Raw genomic sequence first — 21,486 nt, 5'->3', positions numbered from 1 at the left:
AATTGCAACATAAGATATCCTCTCAGTGTCCATATTTCCCTGATTGTCTTCTAAATGTATTGTGTATATTTGTGATCTTAGATGGGAAATCCTAGAATATGGGGAAAGGAATAAAAGAAAAATCCAACAGTAATAGATGAGGTTTGCTCTTCCCCACCTTTGTGCATCAGCTTTTTTGGCTACTTAAACTTTGGAAGATTTTCTTACATTTGCCAACAAATTCTGATTCCCTACTTCCCATGGAATACCCCCACCATCCCTCACCCCCAATAAAAATGGAAAGAAAAAAAATCAGATCCTTGCGTTATTTTTATTTTTATTTATTTATTTATTTTGAGGCGGAGTTTCACTCTTGTTGCCCAGCTGGAGTGCAGTGGCACGATCTTGGCCGACTGCAACCTCCGCCTTCTGGGTTCAAGTGATTCTTCAGCCTTAGCTTCCCGAGTAGCTGGGATTACAGACATATGCCACCATGTCCAGCTAATGTTTTTGTAATTTCAGTAGAGATGGTGTTTCACCACGTTGGCCAGGCTGGTCTCGAACTCCTGACTTCAGGTGATCCACCTGCCTTGGCTTCACAAAGTGCTGGTATTACAGGCTTGAGCCACCACACCTGGCCCTTTGCTTTATTTTTAAAAATTTATTTATTTTTTTAGAGTTGGGGTCTCTGTGTCACCCAGGCTGGAGTGCAGTGGTGTGATCATGGCTTACTATCCTTGAACTCCTGGGATGAAATGATACTGCCACCTCAGCACTTGCAGTAGCTGAGACTATGGGCATGGGCCACAATGCCCATGAGATCTTTAGATGACATACCTGTTGTTATTATAGTTTTGGTACTACTAATTTACTTACAGAGGTTTGTGTAAGGTTAGTAGAAGGCTTACTGTGGAAATTAACTTCGGTTCCTTGGGGTAAGAACTCTTCTTGACATGGCTTTTGTCTTGCCTCTTTAGGGTGGTAATAGGAGTTCTTCACGTGAACAGGAGCTGGCCCTTAGGTCTTATGTGCTGGTTGAGTCTGTCTGCAAAAATCTTCAGACCCTGGCTATGGCGGTTGCTTCTCAGAATGCTGTGTTGTTGGAAGGACCAATAGGATGTGGCAAAACTTCCTTAGTGGAATATTTAGCTGCAGTGACAGGTAGAACAAAGCCTCCTCAGCTTCTCAAAGTCCAGCTTGGAGATCAGACTGACAGTAAGGTAATAAGGAAATGTTAAGTTTTGGTGGCTTGTCATGCTTGTAAATATTTGCATTAAAATATTGCTTTTGCTAAGGGAATATAAGAATAGTTATTGGTCTTGCTTATAACTGTTGGGGCCAACCTATGTAAACCTCAAGTGCCTACTTACTTACACCTACCTATAGAAGATTAACAGTTAATCAAAGGATGTAGCATTGCCACTACAGGTATGGTTTTTCAGTAATTACTTTATCTTCTTTCTGCAGATGCTTTTGGGGATGTATCGCTGCACAGATGTTCCTGGAGAGTTTGTGTGGCAGCCTGGCACCCTGACACAGGCAGCCACAATGGGCCACTGGATCCTTCTGGAGGATATTGACTATGCCCCCTTAGACGTGGTATGTCATCTCAGGAAATTCATTGTCCCTTAATATATTTTCCTGTCTTGGAAAAGCATTTTGTTAATAGTGATTCTGGTGATGATTTAAACAAAAATGTATTTGATTAGACGTACTATGTTGCAGGTACTTCATGGTTACTTACCTGATCTGATTTGCGGTCCTGAATTACTTGACTGGTTTCTTGTTTGATAGAGATTTTCTATAAAATTTTGGTTGTGCTGTTTCCTGTAGTAGTTGAATATGTGACCAGTTTCATAGTAGTATTTTCCTCCCTTAATTGAATATGAGATCAACATTTTCCAAGAACAGGTCTGGTTTGGAACATCTCAGCCATGTTACATGTACATTGAGAACTTTGAGATCCTGCTTCTTAGTGGTGGCAGCTACAGAGGAGTGGGCTGAGGACAGGTGAAGGAGGAGATGATGTAATAAGAATGTGCTTGCCTTTGTTTAGTTAAGAAAAATATGCTGGATTTGTATTTTGGTTTGTAAAAAGACCACTTCTATATGTAAGAAATTAACCATTGAGACAATCCATGTTGCCTTTGTATTCTGAAAAGTGACAAAAAATGTATTGCAGGATGAAATATTCTTCCTTTGGACAGAATTTTCCCGAGATTGGTTTTAATTTTCTTTTTCTTTTTTTTTTGTGAGACAGAGTCTTGCTCTGTTGACCCGGCTGGAGTGCAGTAGCACGATCTCGGCTCACTGCAGCCTCCGTCTCCCGGGCTCCAGCAATTCTCCTGCCTCAGCCTCCTGAATAGCTGGGATTACAGGCATGTGCCACCATGGCCAGCTAATTTTTGTATTTTTAGTAGAGACGGGGTTTCACCATGTTGGCCAGGCTGGTCACGAACTCCTGACCTCGTGATCCGCCTGCCTCAGCCTCCCAAAGTGCTGGGATTACAGGTGTGAGCCACCGCGCCTGGCCGGTTTTAATTTTCTAAGGTGAACCTGCTCAAATTAACTGTATATGGACTTTTCTGTCTTGGATATGAGAGAATGAGAGAGAGAGAGTGTGTGTGTGTCTGTGTGCATGCCTGAGTGTGTGTGTGTGTGTGTGTGTGTTTAGGGAGAGATGAAGGGAAAGGAATAGCTGAAAATAAGTGTGTATGTTATATCAATGTTTTTAGAGTGTGATGAGGTAAAGATGTTCTGGGGATATTGGCCCAGACAGGGCCTCACAGTTTGATCACTGTGTTCTGGTGTCTTAATGTTCACTTCTACAGGGCTGGAAACTCAGTTTTCTTAATAAGCCCAGAGCCAAGGCTGACTCCTACCAAGGAGACTTAAAAATAAAACTAAGATGTAAACCACATCTTAGTTTTAAAAATATTTGTTGAGTTTTTTTCCTTTTTATTGCCCTTCTTCTTGGGCAGTTTTTTTCAGATATCAGGTTATTTGGGAAGTCATTAGATTTACTTATTTTTATTTTAAAATTTTTTAATTGAATTTTATTTTTTTTTGAGACAGAATCTTGCTCTTGTCGCCCAGCCTGGAGTGCAGTGGTGCAATCTTGGCTCACTGCAACCTCTGCCTCTTGGGTTCAAGCAATCCTCCCATCTCAGCCTCCCCAGTAGCTGGAATTACAATAGGCGCCACCGTGCCCAGCAAATTTTTGTATTTCTTTTAGTAAGACGAGGAGTTTGAGACCAGCCTGGTCAATATGGTGAAACCTTGTCTCTACTAAAAATAAAAATAAAAAAACTCGCCGGGCGTGGTGGCAAATGCTTGTTATCCCAGCTACTCGGGAGGCTGAAGTGGGAGGATTGCTTGAACCCGAGAGGCAGAGGTTGCAGTAAGCTGAGATTACACCACTGCACTTCAGCCCGGGCCACAGAGTGAGACTCCATCTCAAGACAAAAAAACCCCACCACTTTGCTGTGGGCAAAAGAAAACAAAGGGAACACCTTTTCCTCCACAAGCTACCACTCTAAACCCTAGACACCTCTTCCTCTTCTCTCATTCGGTTGGTCTCCATATCATTTATTGCCTTTTCCTTACCTCTTTATTCTGTTCTTATCCCATTGTCTTAGCACTGGCTTATTTTGTCTACCTATCTCTCTTGCCTTTGTTACCTGAATAGTGTCCTTTTTGGCCGTTTTTCCTCTAGGCTAGCTCCTTTCCAAATTGCTACACAGTTGATTTTCTAAAATAAAAAATGGAATTATTTCTTTTCTTCTCAGCCTAAAAGCCTCTCGATAACTCTTATGAAAAAGTTCAAAGCCCTTAGCTCAGCACAGGAGGCCTTTTATTACTTATCTCTAAGCCTTACATCTTTCTGCTGCTTCTTACTGCACATTCTACCCTACACATAACAGAATTCTTGTGCCATGGCTTTTAGGTTTATCAGTTTTTTAAAAATGCACTTGCATACTTCTGCCTGAAGTGTATGTACCATTTCTGTTTCACCAAACCTGGTTAATTTCTGCTCATTCTTCTTTAAGGTTTAGCAAATGTCACTACCTCTGGGAAGACTTCACTACCCTGCTTCTAAATCATTCTATTCTGATTCAGAACCCCCTGTATCTTTATATATGACTTTGTATACTCCTGGGGTACACTGATTATGCTGTGTGGGAATTTGCATGCCTGCCCTCTCCCATCAGCCTCTAGGCTCTAAAGCCTTGGTCCTGTCTGTATTCTTGTGTCTTGCTTGGTTGTGATCCACAGGAGGCACTCGTGAATGTCGAGTGTGTAAATTGTGCTGGAGTGTAGGTGATTCAGACGTTCCCACCTGCATATTGACCCCAGTTTGGACTATGAGAGCTGACGTTTCCTTTAAGGGTGTGTCTGTCATTTTGAGAGAGGGTTGTTTTGTTTTGATTATTTCTGTCTTAATAGCTTTACTTTATCAGTGCGGTTATTGTTATCTGATTTAGGTTTCTGTGCTGATCCCTCTCTTGGAGAATGGAGAGCTCTTGATTCCTGGCCGAGGTGACTGTCTGAAAGTGGCACCTGGATTTCAGTTTTTTGCAACCAGGAGGTATGTACTAGTAACCTTTCTGTTTTCACTCTGGAGCCACTTACTCGTAAGTCTGCATGCTGAGCCAGAGGTCCTGTAATAGAGTTCTCTGGGTCTACTTCAAGCAAGGTTAGTTGGAAGTGATAACAGGTCTAACCTTCTCATTCCTGATTATTTTTAATGAAGATAATTTATAAAATAAGAGGGTCCCCCCCCCCACTTAAAAATAAGTAACCAGTTTAAAACACTTCACCTTATTTCATGTTTTAAAAAATAATCAGAGGTGAGGTTATTGTTAGATAGCCCAGGGTTTGAGTCCTGACACTGGTACTTAGTACCTATGTATACCTTGTCTGGTTATGATGGGGTTAATAATACCTTCTTCAAATGGTGGCTGTAAAGAATAAGTGAAATGACTTGTACTAAAGACCTGTCACAATAAATGCCCAGTTAATGGCTAGCCATGATGGTGATAATGAGAAGTAGATTTCAGGCAATTGAAAAATTAATTGGATATAAGCATGAACAAAGGCACAAAAACTGAGCGTGCTTAGCATATATTCCTGCCTACATTTTAAAATTACCTGAAGGCAGTGGTTTATTTCTTACTGCTAGTCTATACCTGCACAGCTTCTTCAATGTCTTTAAATGCCCATGAGTGAAACTAACATCATTCTATAGTTAATGATTATATTAGTGTTTACCTCAGTTAACATTGACTTCTGCATGGAGTGTGGAGCTAACCTGATAGTATTCAAGGAATACCTCCCTAGACCCAATTACTCTTTTTTTTTTTCTTGAAATGGGGTCTCACTGTGTTGCCCAAGCTGGTCTTGAACTTCTGTACTCAAGCAGTCTTCCCAGCACAGCCTCCCAAGTAGCTGAGACTACAGGCACATGCCACTGTGCCCAGCTGACCCTGTTACTTTTTTTTTTTTTTTTTTTGAGATGGAGTCTCATTCTGTCACCCAGGCTGGAGTGCAGTGGTGTGATCTTGGCTCACTGCAACCTCCACCTCCTGGGTTCAAGCGATTCTCCTACCTCAGCCTCCCAGGTAGCTGGGATTACAGGTACCTGCCACCACATGGGCTAATTTTTGTATTTTTAGTAGAGACGGGGTTTCACCATGTTGGCCAGGCTGGTCTTGATCTCCTGACCTCATGATCCGCTGCCTTGGCCTCCCGATGTGCTGGGATTACAGGCGTGAGCCACTGTGCCCGGCCCAATCCTGTTACTTTTGTTTTAAACATTTATTTATTTTTTAGAGACAGTGTTTTGCTTTGTACCCAGGCTGGAATGCAGTGGCTTGATCGTAGCTTACTCTAACCACAAACTCCTGGGCTCAAGTGATCCTCCTGCCTCAGCCTCTTGAGTAGCTAGGACTACAGGCGTGCACCACCATGCCTGGCTAAAAACAAATTTTTATTGTTATTTTAGAGATGGGATCTTGCTGCATTGCCCAGGCTGGTCTTGAACTCCTGGACTCGACCAGTCCTCCCACTGTGGCCTCCTAAGTGTTGGAATGACAGGCATGAGCCACTGTACCTGGCACTGTTAGTTTTGATAGACCTTGATTTTTTATTTTTTATTTTTTATTTATTTATTTTTTTTTTGAGACGGAGTCTCGCTCTGTCGCCCAGGCTGGAGTGCAGTGGCGCGATCTCGGCTCACTGCAAGCTCCGCCTCCCGGGTTCACGCCATTCTCCTGCCTCAGCCTCCCGAGTAGCTGGGACTACAGGCGCCCGCTAGATTTTTTATTTTATTTAATTAATTTTTTTGAGACCGAGTCTCACTCTGTCACCCAGGCTGGAGTGCAGTGGCATGATTTGGCTCACTGCAACCTCTGCCTCCCGGGTTCAAGCGATTCTCGTGCCTCAGTCTCCCAGGTATCTGGGACTACAGGCACGCGCCACGACGCCTGTCTAATTTTTGTGTTTCTAATAGAGATGGGGTTTCGCCATGTTGCCTAGGCTGGTCTCGAACTTCTGGCCTCAAGCAATCCACCTGCCCCAGCTTCCCAAAGTGCTGGGAGGTGTGAGCCACCACGCCTGTCTTATTTTATGTTTTTTTAGAGATGAGGCCTCAATTTGTTGCCCAGGCTGGTCTCGAACTCCTGGGCTCAAGCGATCTTCCTGCTTTGGCCTCCCAACGACCGACATGAGCCACTGAGCCTGGCTGACCTTGATTTTATTTATAGAGATAGTGAAGTTCTTCCCTGGTAGATTCAAACACTTCCCAGAAAGACCTGGGACATCGTGGAAAGATGTTAGACAAACTTGTGATCTGATAAACTTGAATTCAATTTTCAGTTCTGCCATTTTCAGTCACAGTTGAGTGTATAAGGGCCATTCTTTCCTTCTCTTCCATTTATGTCAGAAGAAAAGAATGGCATCTTCCTCTCGGGACAGTTGTGAGGACTAAGTGGCCTATGCATAAGCATGTACCTTCCCCAGAGTGTATGTTTAATGTATATTCCTTCTCTACTTTTTTCTCTTCTGGAAATTTTTAATGGTTTTTAAGTACTGTAGCTTGTGGTAACAAGCAGTGAACTTAATGTTAATGCTATGAGCCTTGGATTATGCTTTCTCTTTCCTGAAGTTATTTATGCCTTAAGGAAGAGGAACCTGTCATTGAAATAAAAACATTTACCTTGTAGAATTATTTGCAGTGATTTGAAAATATTTGGTTAAAGCACTATCACTACTACTTAGGAGAAGAGCCAAACATGGGTTAACTGTCAGCCTTTCATTTGTCATCTGCCCTGTAAGCCCAACAGTGTAGTATCTGGAAACAGAAGGGATTATGAATATTTTTCCTATGTGAGACAGTGTACAGCAAGTAATATCCAGAGGCACAATTCAGGATTAAAATTTGGAATTTTGTGTGACTGTGTTTTTTATTTTGAAACGTAGACTCTTGAGCTGTGGAGGAAATTGGTATCGACCGCTAAACAGTCATGCTACTTTGCTAGACAAATATTGGACCAAAATTCACCTGGATAACCTGGATAAGAGAGAACTGAATGAGGTACGTGGGTCTTAGAAAGTATCAATGCTGGCCAGGTGCAGTGGCTCCCGCGTGAAATAGGAAATAGTATAATAAACCACCAGAAGCCTCATCAACCTAAATTTTGCAGTCTGTGTGCTAGTATTTTACTGTATTTGCGTCATCTGTTATTTTTTCTGTGCTAATATATTTGAAAGCAAACTCCCAGCATACATCTCTTAAAATTTAATGGCATTTTCATATATAACCACAATAACATTATTATACACAATAAAATGAACAGTAATTCCTCAGTATCATTGAATTCTTAGATTATATTAAAATTTTCCCAGTTGTCTACAGAGGATCATTTTACTAAGTTGATTTGAAGTAATGTCTTTCACACTTAATGGACATTTTGATCTAGGCATTAATGAGAATTGAGGTAAATCACTTTATAGGTTTTCTACATTGATTCAGTTTCTAGTATTGTGGTTATCCTAGATCAGTAAGAAGTATATTACACTTGACTCCGTTCATGCCCCACTTCCCTTTTATGTCTCACTTGGAAGATTTCCCTTCCCCAGTGCTTTATCTAGGAGAGTGGCAGACAAAGCCTTGTCAGTGGTCATTCAGACATGGAAGAGATGCTTTTCCCTTTATTGATGTAGGTATATAGGTAAATATGTGACACCAAACAAACTTCAATTTTTTATTTTTATTTTATTTTATTTGAAACAGTTTCACTCTTGTTGCCCAGGCTGGAGTGCAGTGGCGTGATCTTGGCTCACTGCAATCTCTGCCTCCTGGTTCAAGCAATTCTCATGCCTTAGCCTCCCAAGTACCTGGGATTACAGGTGCCCGCCACCACTTTTGGCTATTTTTTTTGTATTTTTAGTAGAGATGGGGTTTCACCATGTTGACCAGGCTGGTCTCAAAACACCTGACCTCAGGTGACCTGCCTGCCTTGGCCTCCTAAAGTGTTGGCATTATAGGTGTGAGCCACTGTGCCTGGCCACAAACTTCAAATATTTTTTCCTACATTTTCTTTTCTTTTTTTTTTTTTTTGAGATGGAGTCTTTTTATGTCGCCCAGAACAGTACTCTGTGGCACGATCTTGGCTTGCTGCAACCTCTGCCTCCCATATTCAAGCGATTCTCCTGCCTCAGCCTCCCGAGTAGCTGGTGCATGCCACTATTGGGGTAACCCGCCCCCAATATTACAACATAGATTCTTTCTATTTTCCATAAGTGTTGGCTGGCTGAGAAATAAAGAGAAAGAGTACAAAGAGAGGAATTTTACAGCTGGGCCGTCTGGGGTGGCATCACATATTGGTAGGACCGTGATGCCCACCTGAGCTTCAAACCAGCAAGTTTTTTAAGGGTTTCAAAAGGGGAGGGGGTGTAAGAACAGGGAGTGGGTACAAAGATCACATGCTTCAAAGGGCAAAAAGCAGAACTACTAATAAGGGTTTATCAAAGATCACAAGGCAAAAGGCATAAAGCAGAACTACTGATAAGGGTCCTACAAAGATCACAAGGCAAAGGGCAAAAGCAGAACTACTGATAAGGGTCTATGTTCAGCGGTGCACGTATTGTCTTGATAAACATCTTAAACAACAGACTGGTCTGACCACATATTTACCAGGGCGGAGTTTTTTCCCCACCCTAGTAAGCCTGAGGGTACTGCAGGAGACCAGGGTGTATCTCGGTCCTTATCTTAACCGCATAAGACAGGCATTCCCAGAGCGGCCATTTGTAGACCTCCCCCCGGGAATGCATTCCTTTCCTGGGGTATTAATATTAATATTCCTTGCTAGGAAAAGAATTTGGCAATATCTTCCCTACTTGCACATCTGTTTATAGGCTCTCTCTGCAAGAAGAAAAATATGGCTTTTTGCCTGACCCTGCAGGCAGTCAGACCTTATGGTTGTCTGTCCTTGTTCCCTAAAAATTGCTGTTATTCTTTTCTTTTTCAAGGTGCCCTGATTTCATATTGTTCAAACACACATGTTTTATGATCAATTTGTACAGTTAACACAGTTGTCACAGTGGTCCTGAGGTGACATACATCCTCAGCTTATGAAGATAACAGGATTAAGAGATTAAAGACAGGCATAAGAAATTATAAAAGTATTATTTGGGAACTGATACATGTCCATGAAATCTTCGCAATTTATTTTCCTCTGCCGTGGCTCCAGCTGGTCCCTGCATTTGGGGTCCCTGACTTCCCGCAACATGCCACCATGCCCAGCTAATTTTTTTATTTTTAGTAGAGACAGGGTTTCACCATGTTGGCCAGGTTGGTCTCCATCTCTTGACCTTGTGATCCACTCACCTCAGCCTGCCAAAGTGCTGGGATTACAGGCTTGAGCCACCATGCCCAGCTTAACTGATTTTATATCTTCTTCTTCTTCTTCTTCTTCTTCTTCTTATTTTTTGAGGAAAGGTCTTACTCTGTCACCCAGGCTAGAGTGCAGTGGTGCACTGCAGTGGTGCTCAGCTCACTGCAGCCTCAACCTCTCAGGCTTAGGTGATCTTCCCAGCTCAGCCTGCCAGGTAGCTGGGACTGACTACAGGTGTGTGCCACCCTGCCCAGCAAATTTTTTGTAGAGACGGGTTTTCACCGTGTTGCCCATGCTTGTCTCAAACTCTTGGACTCAGGCAATCTGCCCACATCAGCTTCCCAAAGTGCTGGGATTGCAGGTGTGATCCACTGTACCCTGCTCCTTTTACATGCTTTTCATTGAGAAATTACATAATGGCCTTACCAGAGCTGTGTTTGAAATTCAATAGTAATTTAAGAATTCTTTAATGAATAAATTCTTTAGAGTTGGTTGCTTATATTTTGGTTACTTGGAGAACCTTTTAACATGACTTCTACCCCTGAAACTGTATTGTAGATGGTGAGATTGCTGGTAACTGAGATCTGGGTAGGAAGAAAATCATCATGATTGAGTGAAATAGGTGGGTGGGAACAGGAGTGAGTAAGGGGGAAGTTCTTATTTTTGGTAAAGTTGACAAATTTCTTTTCATTTTTATTTTTATGTTTTATTTATTTACGTTTTTTGAGACAGGGTCTTGTTCTGTCACCTAGGCATGATCACTGCTCACTGCAGCCTTAACCTCCCAGTCTCAGATGATCCTCCCTGCTCAGCCTGCTGAGTACCTGGGACTACAGGCCCACGCCACCGTGCCCATGTTTGTATTTTTTGTAGAGATGATGTTTCACCATGTTGCCCAAGTTGATCTCAAACTCCTGAATTCAAGCAATTCCTCTGCCTTGGTTTCTCAGAGTGTTGGGATTACAGGTGTGAGCTACCGTCCCCCAGTGAACAAATTTCATAGAGAAATCCAATTTTTGGCTGACCAGTTTCAGCAGTAGTTTGTGTGCTTTCAAAAATTACCATGCTGGCTGTTAAATTTTCTTTTTTTTCCCCCTCTGTCAGGTTCTTCAGAGCAGATATCCTAGCCTATTGGCAGTGGTTGATCACCTGCTTGACATTTATATCCAACTTACTGGAGAGAAACATCACTCTTGGAGTGATAGTTCTGTTGGATGTGAACAGGCACCTGAAGAAGTTTCAGAAGCCAGAAGAGAAAACAAAAGACCAACCCTTGAGGGAAGAGAATTATCTCTAAGGTACTGGACTAAACAGTTTTTTCTTTTCTTTCTTTTTTTTTTTTTTTTTTGTGAGACAGATTCCCACTCTGTTACCCAGGCTGGAGTGCAGTGGTGCAGTTTTGGCTCACTCCAACCTCCGCCTCCTAGGTTCAAAGTTCTTACCAGCTAGAAGTAAATAGTCAGGTTTTGAAATTATAGGTTGCTTCATGGTGTCAGATCCCTTTTTCAGATTTATAATTAATGACTGGGAAGGCTCGATTAGGGTAATGTTTTTAACTTTAAAAAATAACTTTTAAAGACAAACTTGGGAGTGGCTCCTAACATAATTCTTTCACTGAATGCCCTTTTCTGACACTTGGAGTCTTAAATATTTAAGTCTTCTTGGATTTCGCTATCTATGACTTCTGTGCCGCTCTGTGTTCTCAGTGGTTGACTTCCCCTTTGAGAAGTGAGAGTTAGAAATGGGCATCTCCTCAGGCTAGGCGCGGTGGCTCACGCCTGTAATCCCAGCACTTTGGGAGGCCGAGGTGGGTGGATCATGAGATCAGGAGTTCGAGATCATCCTGGCCAACATGGTGAAACCCCATCTCTACTAAAAAAAAAAAAAATACAAAAATTAGCCAGGCACGGTGGCAGGTGCCTGTAATCCCAGCTACTTGGGAGGCTGAGGCAGAGAATTGCCTGAACCCGGGTGGAGGTTGCAGTGAGCCGAGATCACGCACTGCACTCCAGCCTGGGCAACAGAGTGAGACTCTGTCTCAAAAAAAAAAAAAAAAAAAAAGGAAATGGCATCTCCTCATTCTGATCTGATTGGTTGCTCCCCTCCTTTCCTGGTACCTTGTCTGGCATGGATGGCAGAGTAATGAGTTGGTAGGTCACTTCCTGGAATGGGTGAAGATTGGGAACTCTTTTTGTTTTGTTTTTAAATTTTACACACAAATACAAAGAGGGGAAGGATTGAGAACCCTTACTGGTTTCCCAAATACCTTTTATCTAAGCATTGTCAGAAGAAAGAAGAAAGTTATCAGGTATGGCCAGACTTAAATGGGTCAATAAATTCTGATGCCTTTGATGTCTTTGGCCTGTGGTCTTTTCTTTGTTTTTTCTTTTCTTTCTTTTTTTTAAAGGGATCTGCTGAATTGGTGTAATAGGATTGCCCATAGCTTTGACAGTTCATCTTTATCAGCATCATTAAATATTTTTCAAGAGGTAAGATATAGTTTTCCAGTCTTTTTTGTCTTGGTTCTGTAAGGCTGTTGACTTCTGTTGTTATTTTCTGTCTTTTGATTGCCATCAGACTTTTTTCTTTTTTCCAAGTATGGTTTGTTATTCTTTTTTTGTTTTTTTTTTTTTTTGAGACGAAGTCTCTCGCTCTTGTCCCCAAGGCTGGAGTGCAGTGGTGTGATCTCAGCTCACTGCAGCCTCCACCTTCTGGGTTCAAGCGATTCTCTTGCCTCAGCCTCCCGAGTAGCTGGGGTTACAGGCACCTGCCACCACCCCTGGCTAATTTTTGTATTTTTAGTAGAGACGAGGTTTCACCATGTTGGCCAGGCTGGTCTCGATCTCCTGACCTCAAGTGATCCACCCACGTCAGCCTCCCAGAGTGCTGGGATTACAGGCGTGAGCCACTGCACCCGGCCTGGTTTGTTATTCTTAGCTAGTTAAAACTCAACTAACGTGGCATTAAAGCTAATTGAATGTAATACATGTTTTGTGGTTTTTGAAACAAATTATTATTAATTTCAGAAGAAGTATAGTTTGATATAGAGTAAAACAGGTAGTGAAATTAAAGGTAAAATGAAAGAAACTCTCGGGTAATAATAAAGCAATATTTGTTCCTACATATAATTTCTTAGTCTGATAAATTTGTAACTATCCGATCCCTCTACTTTTCTCAGTAGGGCTGGTTGATGTTGGTTGACTGAACCTCTTTGTAAGACACCATAAATCCAGGATGGGTTTCTAATGAGGGTGGTGGACTCTTCTGACTAATTCATCTGGGGTCCATTGTTATTATCTATGATGGGAGCATGTATGTGCACAGGACTTAACCATTCTAGTGGATATTATTACAGAAGACCAAATCATAGCGGTAAAGGTGGAATAAGAACAAAAGGAGTTGGATGTTCTTTTAGAAGTAACTCTTTTAAACTATACTATGGTAACCAGAGGAATTGTTCTCTTCTACTCTAAAATATATTTCTACTGAATTTGAGACCAGCCATTTCAAATGAGTAGGGTATATTCTTTTGAGAACTGGCAAATTGTTTTTGCCCAGCTCTTTTCCCCCCTTATTCCATGCAGACCAAATACCTTTATGAAATATCAGGTATTAGGTATTATAATTTATATTAGGTATTATAAATAATCTGGAGATTTAAATAAAGAGGGTGTGCATAGATTATATGCAGATTCTACACCTGTAAAATTTTTTTTTCTTTGGCTTATTTTTGTACATACTGACACAGGCCCTATGCCTTTTTATTTATTTATTTATTTATTTATTTATTTATTTATTTATTTATTTATTTTTGAGACAGAGTCTCGCTCTATTACCCAGGCTGGAGTGCAGTGGCGTGATCTCGGCTCACTGCAAGCTCCACCTCCCAGGTTCCCACCATTCTCCTGCCTCAGCCTCCCGAGTAACTGGGACTACAGGCGCCCACCACCACACCCAGCTAATTTTTTTTGCATTTTTAGTAGAGATGGGGTTTCACCCTGTTAGCCAGGATGATCTCAATCTCCTGACCTCGTGATCCACCCGCCTCAGCCTCCCAAAGTGCTGGTATTACAGGTGTGAGCCACTGCGCCCAGTCACCCTATGCCATTTTATATAAGGGACTTGAGCATCTTCAGATTTTGGTTTCCGTGAGAGGTCCTGGAATCAATCCCCCAGGAATACGTAGGGATAACTGTATTATAATAGTAAATCCTGTATTTTTAATATTAATGTTTGTAACTTTAGATTTCTGGGTATAAGTTTTCCTGCTTATTACTGAATTTTAGGGGTGCCATTATTTGGGTCTTTTTGCGTCTTGTAATCTGACTTTACTTAGAATTATGGCTTTAAAATATATTTTAATTTTAAAAGGACTAGATTCTTCTTGTTAAAAAACAATAGAAAAGATGATGGAAGAAACTTAACTACTAACTCTACCACTGAGACGAAAGCAATTTGCAGTATTGGGGGCCTGTTTTCCCTTTTTTTTTTTTTTAATTAGTTGAGACAATACTGTATATTAAGTGTTGTATTCTGAGTATTTCAACTGTCAGGACAAAAATATAAAATACTTTTAAAAAGGATGAAAATATAGATCAGATTGTAACGGCCCAACAGGTTCACCTTGCCCACTGCCTAGACAGAGACAATTTATCATGACGGAATTTGCAATAAAGTAATTCACACAGAGCCTGCTGTATGGGAGACCAGTTTTATTATTACTCAAAGCAGTCTTCAAGAGAGCTTAATGAATACTAGGCTAGCCATATGGGAAATGGAATTGTTACTCAAATCAATCTCCCTGTTAACTCAGAAGCTAGGGTTTTTATGGATAATTTGGTGGGCAGGGTACTAGGGAATGGGTGCCTGCTGATTGGTTGGGGATGAACTCATAGGGATGTGGAAAATGGTCTTGTATACTGAGTCTACTTCTGGGTGGGGTAACTGAGTCAGGTGGGGTTAGTTAGTTGCCGGAATGCAAAAATCTGAAAATCACCTCAAAAGGCCAATTTTAGTTTCTACGATAGTGGTGTTATCTATAGGAGCAGCTGGGGAAGTCACAAGTCTTGTGACCTCTGGCCACATGACTCCTGAGCACTAAGGGATTATAGAAACTACACCTACATTTTAGCAGAATTCAGGCCCTTCCCATAATCCTAATCTTGTGGTCTTTCATTAGGTTTCGGTCCCTGAGCAAAGAGGGGGTTAGTTTTAGGAAGGGACTATTATCATCCTTGCTTCCAAGTTAAACTATAAACTAAATTCCTACTATGGTTAGCTTGGCCTATGCCTAGGAATGAGTGAAGATGGCCAGCCTATGAGGCTTAGAAGTAAGATGGAGTCAGCCATGTTAGATTGCTCTGTCATAATCTTTGCAAAGGTGGTTTCAGTCCCACACTCATGGTGTCCTTTACATTGTTTTATCTCTCATATTTTCTGTAAATAGAAAATACAAAAAATGCTTGATGAATTCAAGTTTAACATTTTTGGGGTACAGTCCATTTTTGGTGGTATTTTATATTTCATCACATCAGAAGACATAACTGGTTGGCTCACTGGTAGTTGCTAAGATTGAGTACTAGGTTAAGATAATGACCATGAGGTATTGCACACCTAGTGTTTCCCTTGCAGTTAGAAAGCAGTCTTTTGATATTACCTCAGCACTATATGAGTCAGTTCTCCTTGAACCATGTACCCAATGGTCAACACTAATTGCTCTTCTTTGCCCGAAGCTAGGATTTGCAAAGTGGGGTGTTTTGTTGTTTGTTTTTTTTATTTGGCAAGTATTTCAATAGTCAGTTATTTATATTTATTGGTGTCCTGTCTTTCCATTATGGTCAGGTCCTCAGTCCTGGGTTGGTACCTTATTTGCACTCCCTTCATTTTTAGAGAAATATTCCTGCTGGATTTTGTGTTTCTCCCTCTTGTGGCCAGGAAAATGATGTTCTGTGATTAATATGTTATTTTAAAAATCAGTCAGCATTTACCTTGGTTATTTTAATAGGCTCTAGACTGTTTCACAGCAATGCTTTCTGAGCATACAAGCAAACTGAAAATGGCAGAAGTTATTGGAAGCAAATTGAACATTTCTAGAAAAAAGGTATGTGTGCTGTTTTTTTACTTCCCTGTTGAAAGGAGGCTAGGATTTTTTGCTTGCTTGCTTGCTGGTCTCTAGTCCTTAGTTGGAACAGCTTTTGCAGTGGTACCTCTTTTGTAAAAGTTGGTGCTTTTATTGCAGCCTCTCGTGGGCATACAACTCCCAAATGGCGCGAGTGCAATGGCGCCATCTTGGCTCACCGCAACCTCCGCCTCCTAGGTTCAAGTGATTCTCCCGCCTCAGCCTCCTGAGTAGCTGGGATTACAGGCATGTGCCACCACACCCAGCTAATTTCGTATTTTTAGTAGAGATGGGGTTTCTCCATGTTGGTCAGTCTGGTCTCAAACTCGTGACCTCAGGTGATCCACCAGCCTCTGCCTCCCAAAGTGCTGGGATAACAAGCATGAGCCACTGTGCACAGCCATGTTCCACATTCTTAAAAGGAGCTTCCTCATGTCCTGTGTTGTCTTCAGTGTTTTAGTGAGCATTTATTTTATTTTGTAGGTATTAGACTCAGGAATGTAACTATGTTTTAGTAATACCTTTGTCTATAACTTAATGCAGAGTTTTTCCACCTTTTTTATTATTTTCCCTTATTAGAAAAATTGGCAAGAGACTGAGTGTGGTGGCTCACAGCTGTAATCCCAGGACTTTGGGAGGCAGAGGTGGGTGGATCACCTGAGGTCGGGAGTTTAAGACCAGCCTGGCCAACACTGTGAAACCCTGTCTTTACTAAAAAAATACAATAAATTAGCTGGGTGTGGTGGCACATGCCTGTAATCCCAGCTACTCGGGAGGCTGAAGCAGGAGAATCACTTGAACCCAGGAGGCAGAGGTTGCAGTGAGCCAAGGTTGTGCCACTGCACTCCAACGTGGGCGACAGATCCAGACTCTTCCTCTGATAAAAACCAACCAAACAAACAAACAAACAAAGTTGCAAAGAGTAGTAGCAGTGAATACCTGTATACTCACTACTTTGTTTCATTGCTGACATTGTTAATATTTTGCCATTCTTGTTTTATGTCAAAATACATATTTTGGGAGGAGGGATCCTTTCAGCAGTGGCACTGGTGTCTGGAAAAATGTCTGGGCTCATCTTGAAGTAGATATCTGACATTCTCATGTGAATAATGACTCTAAAAGATCTTATGGCAGGAATTACAGTAGTAGAGATTTTTATAAGGCTTCTGAAATAGTTGGGATGGTTTTGGCCGGAGGTCATAGAATGTCCTACTGAAAGGGACTTAAATGATACATATGTTAATCATGAGAAAGAAGAATGAAACCACCATGAATATTCATTCCACCAATATTCATCTTCTCTTGTTGTGGAAGGGCTCACTTTTCCCAGAGCAGTTTGCTTCTTTCACTTCTGCCCCAAACCTGAACAAAATCTGTGTTCTTTGGAGAAGAGAAGAATGGCTGTTGGGTAGACATCCAGGAGCATCTGCCACAGCTCTTTTTGCTTTGGCTGTAGTCAGATGTACCATGATTTCCTAACATTATGTCAGAAATTTAAAGCAGAGGAGAGCATAGCTAGAGAAGATTTCTCTGATTTTTTTTTTCTTACCTTTTAGGTGAGGACTTACTGTTCACTTTCTCTATTGGATATATCAGTGTGTTCACTCCATATATAGGTAGGGCTTATTTGAAAAGTACCATTTTAGGGAAACATGATAAATGTTGTGAAAAACATAGTATTAGAAGTTTGGAAAATGAAAAAAGAAATTTCTTTATGAAAAGCCAACTCAACTATCTGGGAAGTCGAGAATGATTCTTTGTAGAGTGCTAATTTGAGGGCCAAAATAAGCCTCTGGATGAGGAAATATTCCAAAAGCATGTGGATTTTTACTCAGGTAAAATCTTAACCTCCTACAGGCTGAATTCTTTTGTCAACTTTATAAACCAGAAATTGTGATCAATGAGCTAGATTTGCAAGTGGGTCGAGTGCGGCTTCTACGGAAACAAAGTGAGGCTGTTCACATACAGAGGTAAGTAGGGCTCTAAACTAAGCTGCCAACTGTGGGGTTTCCAGAAACTTGACAGAAGGTCTAGCTCAGCCTCTTGTCTTTGTGCAAAACACATGTCTGAACTGTGATATCTGTAGTATGCTATATGGGAAGGAGCAGTGTTTTCCCAAAGTATGTTCTGTGAAATTAGATATTAATAGGTGAAAGAGGTGATGAAAGTCATTAGAGATTTGGCACTACCAAAGATGAATTATTGATTTTATTCACTGCAGTGTATTTAGTGAAGTATGCCTCAGTTGGAAGTCAGGCTTATGTCTAACATTAGTCTGTAAATTCCTGGAAGGCTGGGGTTATATAAGATTCTGAGATCGAGGTAACATTAAATACTTATTACATGTCTGACTTTGTACTAAGTGCTTTACATATTTTCTCATGTAGTGGTTGTAATAATCCTGTGAATTAATATATTAGTATCCTAGGGCTGCCATAACAAATTACCATAAACTTGGTGGTTTTAAACAATGACATTATTCTTTCACAGTCCTGGAGGCTGGAAGTGTAAAATCAAGGTTTCGACAGGGCCATGCTCCTCCCTCTGAAGGCTCTAGGGGAGAATGCTTTCTTGCCTCTTCCTGATTTCTTTCTTTCTTTTCTTTTCTTTTTTTTTTTCTTTTTAAGACAGAGTCTCACTCCGTTGCCTAGGCTGGAGTACAGTGGTGCGATCTTGGTCCACAGAAACCTCCGGCTGCCTGGTTCAAGCAATTCTCCTGCCTCAGCCTCCCGAATAGCTGGGATTACAGGCATGCGCCACCACGCCCAGCTAATTTTTGTATTTTTAGTAGAGACGGGGTTTCACCATCTTGGCCAGGTTGGTCTTGAACTCCTGACCTCAGGTGATCCACCTGCCTTGACCTCCCAAAGTGCTGGGATTACAGGCCTAAGCCACGGTGCCTGGCCTCTTCCTGGTTTCTTTGGCTCCCAGCAGTCCTTGGTGTTCCTTGGCTTGTAGTTGTATCACTCTAAGTTCTGTCTCTGTTGTCATGTGGCCCTTCTTCCTTGTGTGTGTATTTCTTTTCTTCTCTTCTTTTTTTTTTTTTTTTGAGATGGAGTCTTGCTCTGTCCCCCAGGCTGGAGTGCAGTGGTGCGATCTCAGCTCACTGCAACCTCCGCCTCCAGGGTTCAAGTGATTCTCCTGCCTCAGCCTCCCAAGCTGGAACTGCAGGCGTCCACCACCACGCCCGGGTAATTTTTGTATTTTTAGTAGAGATGGGGTTTCACCATATTGGCCAGGCTGGTCTTGAGCTCCTGACCTTGTGATCTGCCAGCTTCGGCCTCCCAAAATGCTGGGGTTACAGGCTTGTGCCACCATGCTCTGCCTTGTGTGTGTATTTCTATGTCACCAAATCTTCCTCTTATAAGGACACCAGTCATTGGATTTAAGACCCACCCTAATGCAATATGACCTTATCTTAATTTGATTAAATTTCTTCAAAGACCCTATTTTGAAATAAGGTCACATTCATAGGATCTGGGTAGACATGAGTTTGGGGAAAGATTATTAACCTATTACAACTAGGTACTCTTGTTACCCACATCTTACAGGTGAGGAAACTGAGGCTAAGACACATTAAGTAATTTGTCCAGGATGAGCTAACTAGTACAGATAGTCTTGTCTTATTGATCTTTTTAATCTCCAGAGCCTAGCATCGTATCAGATGTGTGAGTATTCAGTGTTTGCAGAGCAACTAAATTCTGTAATTTTTGTATGTTGTAAGATTATCTGGTATAGCTTGAAGACAGTTACTGTGAGCTGTTTTCTCATCCTTGTTGTTGAATCTGGAATATATGGTTTCCCAGAGCAAAACTAGGAGAAGCTTGCAGCGTGGTTTTTAAACTCTTTTTTTCTCCTTCCCAGGGAGAAGTTCACTTTCGCTGCTACACGGCCGTCCTCTGTTCTCATCGAGCAGCTTGCAGTGTGTGTCAGCAAAGGGGAGCCTGTGTTGCTGGTGGGAGAGACCGGGACTGGCAAAACCTCTACCGTCCAATACTTGGCTCACATTACAGGTAATCCCTAGAGGAAATAAATCTGCCCCCAGACATTTCACACTGACTACTTTTTTTCCTTTTTTAAAAATACTAAATCCAAAGACCACAGAGTTTAAAGAGTGCCAGCACCCCACATGTAATCTCTGCCTGGAAATAACTACTGTTAATAGATTATTATTAAATTATTTCATTTCCAATCTATGCTTATGCAAATACATATACGTATAGATTTTGTTTTATTTCAAAACAGATATGGGATTATGTTCTACATATTGCATTATACCTCATTTCTTCTTTTTATTTTTATTCTTTTTGAGACAGGGTCGCACTGTTGCTGAGGCTGGAATGCAGTGGCAAGCCCACAGCTCACAGCTCACTGCAGCCTTGACCTCCCAGGCTCAAGTGATCTTCCTACCTCAGATCTGAGGTAGGAAGATAGCTGAGACTACAGGTGTGTGCCACCACGCCTGGCTAATGTTTAAAGTTTTTTGTAAAGACGAGGTCTAGCTATGTTGCCTAGGTTGGTCTCCAACTTCTGGGCTCTCATGATTCAGAGCAAAGGCACATTTGAAAATTTACCTTATTGCTGGGCGCAGTGGCTCATGCCTGTAATCCTAGCACTTTGGGAGCCTGAGGTAGGAGGATTGCTTGAGCCCGGGAGTTCAAGACCAGCCTGGCAACATCATGAGACCCTGTCTCTACAAAAAAATACAAAAATTAGCCAAGTCTGGTTGTATATGCCTGTAGTCCCAGGTGCTCGAGAGGCTGAGACAGAAGGATCACTTGAGCCCAGGAAGTTGAGGCTGCAGTGAGCCATGATTGGGCCACTGCACTCCACCCTGGTTGACAGAACAAGACTCTGTCTCAAAAAATAAAGCCCTATGCCATATTCCCACAGCCTTAAGGAGCACACTGGATATTATCAGTCTTTAAATTTTTGGAGTAACACTTTTGCACTTTCTTTATAAAAGGCCACCGTTTGAGGGTTGTCAATATGAATCAACAAAGTGATACTGCAGACTTGCTTGGAGGGTAAGTGTGGCTTAAAATTTTTTTCTTATTTTTGTGTTTATTGCTTGAGGTAAGAAATACTGTTTTCTTAGTGTTACAACCACAGGTTCTAGGGTGCTCGATGCAATAGAAAAAGAGTTTTCTCAGATAAGGCTTTATTGGAGCTTTTGGCAGGGTACCAGGGACACAAAAGAGAGAATTCTGTGGCTGGCCCCACTAAGACAGGAAAGTAATTTTAAGGGGCTAAAGTGGGAAGGAAGTGATATTTAAGCATGTAGAGGCGGGGAACTTCTGGCACTTGAACAGTTTGATAACGTGCTTCTTCATGTGTCCCATGTCTCAGCATGGGTATGATTTTTAGTATAGCAATGAAGCTAAGGCAAAGGATCAGTCATTCTTCTGGTCTTGTATTTGTGCAGGAAAAAGGGTAAACTCCCTTGAGTAAGATTTAAGGTGTGAGTTGCTTATTTTAGTTTCCTCAGGGTCC

The 21,486-nt window shown here is 41.6% G+C and overlaps 1 protein-coding gene across 1 annotated transcript in view; it reads left to right on the top strand.

The window, feature by feature from the left end:
* MDN1 (midasin AAA ATPase 1) overlaps positions 1-21,486 on the top strand; it is a 189,299-nt gene that overhangs the window by 38,462 nt on the left and 129,351 nt on the right. The window contains exons 8-17 of the mRNA XM_003822877.6: positions 957-1,199; positions 1,447-1,578; positions 4,464-4,567; positions 7,459-7,573; positions 10,980-11,173; positions 12,283-12,364; positions 15,880-15,975; positions 17,851-17,963; positions 19,858-20,006; positions 20,960-21,020. Of these exons, the coding sequence (XP_003822925.4) occupies positions 957-1,199; positions 1,447-1,578; positions 4,464-4,567; positions 7,459-7,573; positions 10,980-11,173; positions 12,283-12,364; positions 15,880-15,975; positions 17,851-17,963; positions 19,858-20,006; positions 20,960-21,020 (1,289 nt within the window). The remainder of the gene's footprint in view (positions 1-956; positions 1,200-1,446; positions 1,579-4,463; positions 4,568-7,458; positions 7,574-10,979; positions 11,174-12,282; positions 12,365-15,879; positions 15,976-17,850; positions 17,964-19,857; positions 20,007-20,959; positions 21,021-21,486) is intronic.

This window comes from Pan paniscus, chromosome 5 (genome assembly GCF_029289425.2).
Source record: "Pan paniscus chromosome 5, NHGRI_mPanPan1-v2.0_pri, whole genome shotgun sequence".
Lineage (NCBI taxonomy): Eukaryota > Metazoa > Chordata > Mammalia > Primates > Hominidae > Pan > Pan paniscus.
Note: the sequence above shows the minus strand (reverse complement) of the source record. Positions and strands in the feature narration are given on the sequence as shown.